This window comes from Electrophorus electricus, chromosome 18 (assembly GCF_013358815.1).
Source record: "Electrophorus electricus isolate fEleEle1 chromosome 18, fEleEle1.pri, whole genome shotgun sequence".
Classification (NCBI taxonomy): Eukaryota; Metazoa; Chordata; class Actinopteri; order Gymnotiformes; family Gymnotidae; genus Electrophorus; species Electrophorus electricus.
In genome coordinates this window covers 3,255,248-3,266,503 of record NC_049552.1, presented here as the reverse complement: position 1 = coordinate 3,266,503, position 11,256 = coordinate 3,255,248, and the positions used below count along the sequence as shown (strand labels likewise).

Below are 11,256 nucleotides of genomic sequence, written 5' to 3'. Positions count from 1 at the left end.
GTGTTGTGAAGTGTGTGTGTGTGCGCCCGCGCGCGTGTGTATTCCTCCCTCCCCACAGGATTGGCTCCTCAAAGATGAAGGCAGAAGGTCTGACCCAGACCATGGTGGACCGCTGCATACAGGTACGCTGCACTGTCGCCTCCCACGCTGGAGCCTCGGGGGGGGGGGGGGCCCTCTCAGACCCTCCCAGACCCTCCCACTGTAGCGTGGGACTGACTCCCCTCTGTCACGCTCCAGGATGAGATCGTGGACTTCCTCACAGGCATCCTGACCCGAGCCGAGAGCCCCAGCCACGCCTCTGGGGAGACGCGCGACCTTGACACCGAAAAGAAGAAGAAGCCTCGCCGGGAGCTGCCCTTTGACACGGAGAGATCACGACCCTCTTCACCCGCCATCAGGGTCCCCATCTCCCCACCGGGGTCAGAGGTGAGATGAGCTAGATGTAGGGGTGGTGCAGCAGTGGCTAGAGAGGTTTGGAGTAGTGAAATGGTCACGGCGGCCATGGTTAAAAACAACCTTGAGAGTTGTGACTCAAGGCGATAAAATGACCATTCACACTAGAAATGACTTCAAAACGAATGAAGATTTTCCATATTAGCAGGAATTGGAATTAAAATCTCACGTCTCCAGTGAATGCCCAAAATCAACGAAATATTCTGTTTTTCAGTATCCTATAGTATCCTGCTTTTTCAGCAGAACAGCAATACATGTTATTCTGGAGGGAGCATTTGGAGGGAGCATTTTCATAAAACTGAGTGAAAAGACTACAGGAGCCAAAACCCGTGTTGGTGTGGACTAGGCCTTTTGAATGTTCATTTAAATCTCGGCGTTTGCGGTGATGTGCGCCCCCTGCAGGACATGTCCAGCGTGTGCAGCAGTCCCGCAGCCAGTCCGAAGCCCAAGGCCACTGGTCTGTCTCCAGCACAGAAGTCCAGCCTCATCACCGCCACCCAGCTACTCAAGACCCACATGCAACGAAGCGGAACCATGCTCACGCACAAACAGGCGCAAGGTGCCCACACACACACACACACACACACACACACACACACACACACACACACACACAAGCATCTGAACATGCATCGACACTTTGTTACTCACACACACACACACACACACACACACACACACACACACACACAGACATAGATTATGCTTGTGTTGTGAGTCCCACCAGTGACTGGTAGACCAGTAGTGTCAGTAGTTAGCATTAACCTTAAAGAACGTGCAGACTCCTCCCCCTTTGATTTGACGCCCCGCCCACCTCCAGCTGCCCTTCTAGTGCTGGTGTGTGTGTATGCATGCGTGTGCGTGCGCGCGCGTGCTCTTCTCTATCCTGTCCCCTCTCCCTTTCTCCCTTCACTCGTTCCTCTGTGTCTTCCGTCTGCCCCAGCTCAGTTTGCCGCCTTCATGAAACACAACATGCTGGTGAGGAAGAGCATTCCTCCTGGCACTCCTACCTGTCTCTTCGGTGAGTACGTCTCCCTCCCTCCCTCGCTCTCCCTCTCTCTCTTTCTCTGAGGAAGCGCATTCCTCCTGACACTCCTACCTCTCTCTGCGCCCCCCCCCCCCCAGTCAGTCGTTATGCTCTCTGCCACAGCAGACAGACTGATGTCCTTTTACCAGATCACATTCGCTACTGTTTGACAACGGCGATGGCTCTGGAACAACTTCCTCCACACTCGACGCCCAGGCTACGTCGAACTTTCTTGCATGCTCTTGTTCGCATATTACTGCATAGTATCGTCTTCCACGCAGGTTTCGGTTCCGTTGAGAGAAACGAAATGGTTAAACAGTTAAAGTTTCTCAGCCAGGGGTACGTGTACCCTCTCTTCTCGCAAAGGCGCTTTTATCTGAGGGTTTGTACGCCTCACGTCGGGCGGTAAGCTCCGCCCTTTCTGACCGTGCCACCGCCCTCTCTGTGCTCCAGTGCCTGTGGCGGGCGAGCAGGCGGACGGCCCAGAGAGGGACGACCTGCGGCTGCACGCGAAGCGGCGCCAGACGCCCAGCCCCACGCCCGGCAAGCCCTCCAAACGTGCCAAGATCAAAGTGACCATCCTCGCCCACGGCGACGCCTCGGGCGCTGCCGCCGCCCAAGAAGGTGAGCGGGACCGGCCAACGCTCGGCCGGCTCCGATGTATCCGTGAAACCGTTTTGTCTTGGGTGCCGTGCGTTTGTCTGAAGATAAAACCTTCAAACGACCAATCAGCTTTGTCCAAGACTTTTGAGAGGCTGCTAAACAAATAAATAAAGGAGCAAACAATTAAATAAATGAATAAAAATTAAGTTCTCTGCGAGATGTGTACAGGATGGAAAATTGTGCGTGTGTGTGTCTGTGTGCGTGTTGTTGGTCCGTGTGTGCGTGTTGTTGGTGCGTGTGTGTGCGCGTGCGTCTGTGTGTGTGTGCATTGGTTCGTGTGCGTGTCTGTGTGTTGGTCCGTGTGTGTGTGTGTGTGTGTGTGTGTTGGTCCGTGTGTGTGTGTGTGTGTGTGTGCGCGCATTGGTCTGTGTGTGTGTGTGCGCGCGTTGGTCTGTGTGTGTGTGTGCGCGCGTTGGTCTGTGTGTGTGTGTGCGCGCGTTGGTCTGTGTGTGTGTGTGCGCGCATTGGTCCGTGTGTGTGTGTGTGTGTGCGCGCGTTGGTCTGTGTGTGTGCGCGCGTTGGTCTGTGTGTGCGCGCGTTGGTCCGTGTGTGCGCGCGTTGGTCCGTGTGTGTGTGCGCGCGTTGGTCCGTGTGTGTGTGCGCGCGTTGGTCCGTGTGTGTGTGCGCGCGCGCGTTGGTCCGTGTGTGTGTGCGCGCGCGTTGGTCCGTGTGTGCGCGCGCGCGTTGGTCCGTGTGTGTGTGCGCGCGCGCGTTGGTCCGTGTGTGTGCGCGCGCGTTGGTCCGTGTGTGTGCGTGTGTGCGCGTTGGTCCGTGTGTGTGCGCGTTGGTCCGTGCGTGCGCGTGTACGCGCGCGTTGGTCCGTGCGTGCGCGTGTACGCGCGCGTTGGTCCGTGCGTGTGTGCGCGTTGGTCCGTGCGTGCGTACGTGCGCGTTGGACCGTGCGTGCGTTGGTCCGTGTGTGTGTGTGTGTGTGTGTGCGCGCGCGTTGGTCCGTGTGTGTGTGTGTGTGTGTGCGCGCGTTGGTCCGTGTGTGTGTGTGTGTGTGTGTGTGTGTGTGCGCGTTGGTCCGTGTGTGTGTGTGTGTGTGCGCGCGTTGGTCCGTGTGTGTGTGCGTGCGCGCGTTGGTCCGTGTGTCCGTGTGTGCGCGCGTTGGTCCGTGTGTGCGCGCGTTGGTCCGTGTGTGTGCGTGTGCGCGCGTTGGTCCGTGTGTGTGCGTGCGCGCGTTGGTCCGTGTGTGTGCGTGCGCGCGTTGGTCCGTGTGTGTGCGTGCGCGCGTTGGTCCGTGTGTGTGCGTGCGCGCGTTGGTCCGTGTCTGTGTGTCCGTGTGTGTGTGTGTGTGTGTGTGTGTGTGTGTGTGTGTGTGCACGTGTGCATTGGTCCGTGTGCGCGTATCCCTGTGCATGTTGGTCCGTGTGCGTGTGTGTGTTTTGGTCCGTGTGTGTGCCTGCATCTCTGTGCTTGTCGTCCTTTAAAGTGGGAGCACCTGGGAAGGCGCTCACTGTCACCATGAGCCAAGCAGTGTCTGGGGCCACTGAGCTGTCAGGGCTTCTGACTCAGAGGTTTGTGGGGCTTACGTATTTACTTCTGCTTTTTGATAGAAATACCTAAAGCGCGCGGGACACGATAAACATGCCCTCAGCTCAGCGCGTTGAGCTGGAGGTGAAAAACCCAACCTCTTCGATTTGTGCTTTCATTCCGCATTAATATCTGCAAGTGCGATCCTGTCATCGTTCACATTGTCCTGCGTCGGTAGGTCTGGTGCTCTGACAGATGTGGCGGGAGGCCTGGGCTCCGCCGGAGGTTCTTTCCACAGCCTGCAGGGCAGCGCTGTGTCTGGCTCCTCTCCAGTACAGGTCCAGGCCCCTGCTGCTCAAGGTAACACCCCCCCACCCCCACCTCAGCCCTGGAGGAAAGCTTTAGTGTATAATTTCAGGTGGAACGTTTTGACGTGTGTGTGTGTGTGTGTGTGTGTGTGTGTGTACACAGCTCCATCAGCTAGTAGCCTATTGCAGGGTCTGAGTTTCAGTCTGCAGGAGATCAGCACCAAATCCCCAGGTCTGCCCTCCAGCACCCAGGTACTTGCCTGAGGCTTGGGGTTGGCTCTTTGGCCGGCACCCCATAAACCCCGATGTACTGCCACGCACGTCCGCCTAACACCTCACCAACAAATCTGTCTGGAATGATTCTCATCCCCATTGTCCTCTGCACTCTTCCCAAACAGTAATGAGCGCTCATGCAGGGAACCCTTTGGAATTGTAGAGCTGAAATGCTGTAGGTTGACTGCAGTGTGCATAATGCCCTGTAGGGGGCAGTCAAGGAATTCTTAACACGGAGATCTGTTGGCTAAACCTCTCTCTCGCTGGTAAATTCAGTAATAAAGCATAGCAAATGCCAAAATTATTGATTATAAAAAGTGTGCTGTCAGTTTTAATTGTTTGGGCAAAAACATCAGTGATGACAGGAAATGGAAGGAAGTAATTTTGTGTAACCAGAACTGAAGTGTACTTATTTCTCTCTCCCCTCCCCCACTAGGCTCCTGTAGGAAAAGCACAGGCTCACGGGCAGGTGCTGACCTCGCTCAGTCCAGCAGGGGGCACTCTGATGCGCGCGGTCCCAGTTGTCTCTGCCGGCTCTGGGGTCACCAAAACCACAGCCATCCAACAGCTCCTCGCCAACGGTGGACTGGCCAAACTAGCCAATAGCTTTCCGGGACTGACCCACGTATCCAATCCGAGCGCGGGTACGTCCATGTCAACGTCATCGACGCAGCGGCCCACCAAACAGCGGCGTCCACGCTGAGTAGGATGTGTGTGTGTGGGGGGGTGGTGGTGGGATGGCTCTGTCAACGCTCACGTTCAGGCCCCTGCACATAGGACGAGTTAGCGTAGCGACTGGGGCTAACCGTCATGCAGAGAGACACATGGGGTGTCAAAGCAGAGAAAAGGTGCTTTTGCAGCAGAATCACCGATGCTTGCAAGAGTTGTACATCAATACACGTGTGTACAGTCAGGAGAGATGCTTGTCCTGATCGATTGTGTTTGAAGAAAGGAACGTTTCGCCCGGGACAACGACAGCATGGGCTGAGTCTGTCGGCCGGTCCATCTGCGTCGTCTGTCCTCTTTCCGGTATAATCTATACTGCCCTGATGGTTAACACAAAACGCAGCTGTTCTCCGACCCACTCATTTAGGTAGGGACCTGGTAGGAACCTCCATTTGACAATGATGGATAGTCCTCATGTGGTGACCTCTGGCCATTCTGTGTGAAGTGTGTCCACTGTTACAAGCTCATTATGTTCCTTTATGTTTATGGTTTTGCTCATATTTTTTTCTGTTGTCACACACGAGTGCTGTTTGTTTTGACATCTAATCACAAATGCATTTATTAAATGACCCACGGCAAACAAGTGTCATTTTTCTTTCATTGTCTTTCTTACGTTCCCCCCCCCCCCCCTCACAGAACTACACACGTTCTCTACACATCATTTAATATTATGTACTTGGACCAAAAACATAATTTTATGCCACTTTTCCATATAAACTCCAGTTCAATACCAAACCCAGACTCACAAAATGCTTACATTTTTTCCCCTCACTGCTTGTCCTTTTCTCGCCCCATTTGTTTCTGTTCATAAATGTTTCTCATATTATAGGTGTGTGTTCACTCTCACCACAGCCTTCTAAGGTGGTGGGTATGATATTCAAACAAATCAGCTCGATCTCGCACCTTCTCGTAATGTTGGTGTAGGCATAGCCAGAAGAAGCTTCAGAATAGGGTCCCTCTACACGCTCCAGGCCCACCTAGTTGTGATGTTTAACTGGAAAATTGGAAAAGAACCGGTCCTGATGTTTCTGATTTTGCTAGCAGTAATATCTAATCATTCGCTTTAGTCCTAGTTAGTTAAAATGATGTCGTCTGAAAGGTTCTTCAGTGGTGTTCCCAGATATTTCCAGGGTCTTTTAAAAAGTTCGGTGAAGGATTTCGGACCGTAGGTTCCGTTCCGTTTGGGTTCTTTTCTGCCAGCACTGCTGACTTGGGCATTCTCGTGTGTGTGTGTGTGTGTGTGTGTGTGTGTGTGTGTGTGAGAGTAGCAGGGCTGAAAGCCCCAACGACGATCACGGTGACTTTGAGAGCACAGCCGAGCAGACTTCCTGCTCTGTGCCAGGCAGGAGCTGTGCTGCCCCCACCCAGTGCACCTGACAACCAGGTGTGTGCACATCACATTCCATAAGCGCCCCATCACAAACTCCAGCTCTCCAGCTCATGCTGGGCCTGTGGCCAGCAGTGCTTAAGGCTGGTGTGCCTCCTTTCTCCTGCTATCAAATCAGTTTTTACATGTCAGAAAGGCAGACATGAGCATATACATTTATTTCTAAAGATGAATTATTTAGTTTTCACTATTTTCGCTATATGCTTAGAGGCACTTAGTACAACATACCCCAATGAACTATTCTTTTAACTGTAGCATCTACAAACCTTAATAGTGTAAATAAAGCAATTGGTTCTCTAAAATATTGTTAAATGTAAAAATATTAAGTTCCAGTATGCACGGATCACACACCTGTAGTAGTGATCTCCCACTCCTGCAGCATTCCAGGTTTAGAGTGTGTAAAGGTGTGTGAAATCCTTTAAGTGTTGTTTGTCGTTCATTATTTCATTCAGACTGGGGCATTGCCTATATGGGATAGTGAAGTGGGGGGGGGTTATTCTTTTTCTAAATTTACTCTCTGCCATTTATCACCATTATAGCCTTTTCATTTCCAGATTGGAAATCAATTAGTTCCATCAAACCAGTTGCTGTAGTAACAGTCTCCGTGACAACATGGAGAGATGAGGGTCTAATTATTTGCTTAATTATTCTGACGAGTATAATTACGTGCTTGTCACTCTCATTTCTGGATAATTTAGGCATTGGTTCAGAGTGTAGTTAATTTTAGATTTAGATTCCTGCAAGTTCTGTAATTGTTTGATACTGAAAAACACTTTTTCCTGGGTCCTACTTTTAACCTAGTGTAGCTCGATAGAACTACTTGTGTCAAAGTTTTGTTTTGAGAACTTTGAAACTGTAGTCAGTGTTATGCTGCCTTTAAGCTTAATTGATTAACAACAGTTTCATGAATAGTGTTTCTGCTTGGACCACTCATCATCTGTCATTAACATAAGTATCTTTTTTTCCCTCTCATTTTTTCCCATTGATGTTGATCTTATATTTGACTCATTTATAAATCACATGCACTCAGTAAAACACATTTACAATGTCGATATCGAGTACAGGTACTTTGAGCATTGTCACGTCTCCTTTGCCTCTACATGCTTGTCTGTGATGTACGATGACTAACCTTTACATTTATCTCTTACAGTGACCAGAGTTCCATGGGAACAGCCGTGTGGTCTAACATCAGCACGGCTGAGGTTCCTCTGAGACAGAGTAGACGCTTTGCTGTGGAAGACGACTGCACTGACTCGCCTGTCTACCTGCCTTACTACTGAGGAGTTGTTTGACCCCAATAAAGAATTATGGACCACATTTTTTTTAATTGCCTGATTTATGTATTTATTTATTTTTGTGCAAGGAAGGGAACAATTCCGTGTTTTTCCGCTGTTAATGCGGGGCGGGCGAGGCCAGGGACCGACCTCCACAACCCAGGCTGCTCGGTGCTGGATCGGTGCAGAGCCCAACTCTGCAAAGTCTAAATTCCCGTGCAGGGCCATACGTACGTGAGACTTCTCAGAGTGAAGGAGAGCGTCAAAGCCGTGAGTCTGTGTCCTTCTGTTGGTTACGGCGTGAGAAACGAAGCCTGAGACACGACACTTCCCAGAGACACGACACTTTCCCATTCTCCCAAAGGGATCCCGATCCATTTTCCTTCTTTCTGTTGCCACACGGGAGGAGCGCATTCGCGTGCTGTCTCTCCGGTTGGGAAATCTGAAGAGAAGGGTGGATGTATGCACTGTAGGCTCTGTTTCCTCTCTGGACACGAACGCTGGACGTCATGGCCCTGCTGAAGAGGCTTTCCCAGGCAGCCGTGGTGAATAAAGGCGGGTTATCTCAGGCTGCGGCCGATTATTTCGTAAAGAGGATGAGTCAGTTGGCTGTAACTATCATCACTGTTCATACCAAAAGAAGAAATTAATCACATCCGGGCTGAGAAAAGTCATTTGTGGTTTGGGTTTGTATGGGAAATTCCCAGTCCTAGATTGAGAAGTGGTACATCTATCTCTCTCTCTCTCTCTCTCTCTCTCTCTCTCTCTCTCTCTCTCTCTCTCTCTCTCTATATATATATATATATATATATAAAAAGAACTGCAGTAAAGTACACAGAGTTTCCAAAAAAATGATGTTTTGGACAGAGGTCTTTCATCAGCTGTGCAAGCAAAGTGCTTCTGAATTAGTAGTAGGAGGAGCCAGTTTATATATGAAAAAGTAGATGTCCAGATCAGAACATTCATTCCATGCGGTTCTAAAGTTCCAAGAGTGTAGATCAGTTCTTTTCCTTTGAGTTTCCTAACTTCATTGCTGCCATAGCAACAACCGGCAATGAAAACAGATATGTCATTACTGCAGTGTCATAGTAGGCCTGTTAAAATGTCATTCCACAGAAAACAAGATTCTTAATTCTGATGGTCTGAGGGAGTTCAACAAACCAAATTAGGAGACTCAAAGAACAATAACCCATCTACACATAAGGTGGTGGAGAATGACCAAACTAAGATCCTGTGGGGCTTCCAGATATCGACAGACAAGATGGTAATGGCTAAGCAACCGGACATAGCAGTGGTGGATAAACAGCAGAAGAGGGCCGGAGTGAGAGACGTGGCGATCCCACGTGATGGCAACATCAGGAACAGGGAACACGAAAAGCTGGAGAAATAGCAAAGGCTGAAAGAAAAGCTGGAAAATATGGGGAAGTTGAAGGCAACTGGTTCCCATAGTGTGTGTGTGTGTGTGTGTGTGTGTATATATATGCATTACTGTGGGAGTTTGTCTACTGTATTAGCTTTACACTGGAGAAACCAAGAGAAGGTTGCTGATCTGTTTGTTGAATACCTTCAGACCATCAGAATTAAGGATTTGTTGTGCGAGGCGTTTTAATAATAACAGACACTGCAGTAATGATATATCCGTTTGTATTGGCCGTTGTTGCTATGGCAGCAATAAAGTTGCTCAAACTAAAGGAGCTGACTGACACTCTTGGTTTTTTAGAACCCTGTGGAGTGAATTAATGCAAACGTCTACTAACTGGTTTCACCTACTAGAACTTCAGACACACTTTACTGTCTGAAAAGCCACGAAACCCTTTGTACTTTACACATCTATCTATCTATCTATCTATCTATCTATCTATCTATCTGTCTATCTGTCTGTCTATCTATCTATCTGAGTCAGTATAAAACAGTAAAAAATTATGAATGCAAAACAAAAAACTTGAATAAAGTTTATACCTCTAAGAGCACATTCTAGGTTGAAACCCCCCCCCCACACACACACACACACCAACACAACCCCAAAGAAGACATTTTATATGAGAATATTTCATCCTTTTTTTTCATGCTGAAACAGCATCATTTGAGATAAAAATTTTTTGCTCCATCTCGAGGTAAGCCTGCTTGCCCATGAAATAATGATGGCGATTACGATAAGCGCAGTGATAAGAGCTCTTGTTGATTACGACGGCTTTGCAGGGATTGGAGCATAATGAGGCGGATGACAGAGAGGAGGGGTGGGTGGTCTTTATCGGGGGGAGCGCTCACAGGATAGCATCCTTTCCCAAGATACATCAGCCACGTAACGCGCCACCAGCTGTACCTGTGACGTTAACGTAAACAACAGCGCCGGCGCTCCCAGCACAAGCCTTGCAGATAACCATTTGCAGTCACAGAAGGGAAAGTTGGACATTATTCTGGAACTATTTCTACGGCAGTTGGGCTGAAGTAATAACAGTTAGCATTTGTGTGCGTGTGTATTCATGGGCACACCGTGAGTCTTGCTCATGAACGACTATATTCTCCTTTTATATAATCTCATCTCTCATCTTCAGTCCAGTTCAGTTACTCCCTGCAGTAAAGGAAGCTCAAAGTGGGCCGCCATTACAAGACTGTAACACAGCTGCATATAAGCGAACGCTGATGGCTCCAAGTCAGAATAAGCTTTATAATAAGGCACTCACATTTGCACTCTCAATAACACGCTAGATGAAAGGAATCTGGAGTCAAATTGTTCAGATACACCACTTAATCTGCTCAAAACATAAACCTGGTGTATTTCCCTCTGCGTATGGAACCACTGGATAAAAATGCTAATAATGTTTAATTGACATAGTGCCTTTGTCGCACTCCTGGTCACTTTAAGACACAGCAGTACAAGAAGAACAATGGCATCAAATACATAAGACACGACCAGGAGAGAGTTTTGAAGAGGGTTTTGATACAGACGAGATCTCTGACTTTGGGAAGTTAACTTTGGGAAGTTAGCATCCAACCATGTTTCCACATCACGGATACATGCAGTTAACGATGAAGAGGGCCGCGTTGATGGAAATACGCACGGTCTGCATAACGTGTGAGAATTCATGTTAGATGCTGCCATGTTCTTTCTAGGCAGTTACGTGTGTGTGTGTGTGTGTACATTTAGGTTGCTGTCATGCGGGGCTTGTGTCATCGTCCAGCGGGTGCTCAAAACACGTGACCTTTTGAACCATGAGAAAGGTCTTCAACAAGGAGCAAAAGGAGTTGTTGTCTTAAGGTGTCCATAATGTCTGCACATTCTAGAATATCTCTTTAGAGCTCGAAGAAACTGGTTAATTGCGTTCATGTAATTCTTTATCTGGTCTGTAAGTTTCTTGGCAAGGCCTGGCAGTTGTTATCAGAAGGAACGTCAAAGGTGATGTCCCCTATCCACTCAGCGAGGAACAGGAAAAAGGCCCTTGAACTTGCATTATAAACAATTATCAACTGAACTGAGTCATGCTATTGTACAAACACTGAGATGTACACACTGAGATGCAAGAACTGAAATGTATACAAATACAAACTATTTACAATCACTGTGCACACAGTCAGTACTCTCATTTGCAATCCCAAATGACAAATCACTGACTCAAGTCATAGTAAACGCTACTGTCAAACTGAACGTCCTGTACGTCACTGAGCTGA

General features: G+C 48.9%; 1 protein-coding gene across 5 annotated transcripts in view; it reads left to right on the top strand.

The window, feature by feature from the left end:
• The window catches only part of kansl3 (KAT8 regulatory NSL complex subunit 3), a 15,996-nt gene extending 8,356 nt beyond the window's left edge, over positions 1–7,640 (top strand). The window contains exons 11-21 of one of the 5 annotated variants that reach the window (XM_027031271.2): positions 59–122; positions 238–426; positions 856–1,012; positions 1,397–1,474; positions 1,934–2,104; positions 3,579–3,663; positions 3,858–3,979; positions 4,091–4,179; positions 4,637–4,844; positions 6,198–6,310; positions 7,464–7,640. In XM_027031271.2, coding sequence (XP_026887072.2) covers positions 59–122; positions 238–426; positions 856–1,012; positions 1,397–1,474; positions 1,934–2,104; positions 3,579–3,663; positions 3,858–3,979; positions 4,091–4,179; positions 4,637–4,844; positions 6,198–6,310; positions 7,464–7,466 — 1,279 coding nt within the window. In that variant the 3' untranslated portion in view covers positions 7,467–7,640. Of the gene's footprint in view, positions 1–58; positions 123–237; positions 427–855; positions 1,013–1,396; positions 1,475–1,933; positions 2,105–3,578; positions 3,664–3,857; positions 3,980–4,090; positions 4,593–4,636; positions 4,845–6,194; positions 6,311–7,463 lie in introns of those variants that run through there. The other 4 variants (XM_035536103.1, XM_035536105.1, XR_004777111.1 and 1 more) reach the window with 4 other exon arrangements.
• The last annotated feature ends 3,616 nt before the right edge of the window (positions 7,641–11,256 follow it).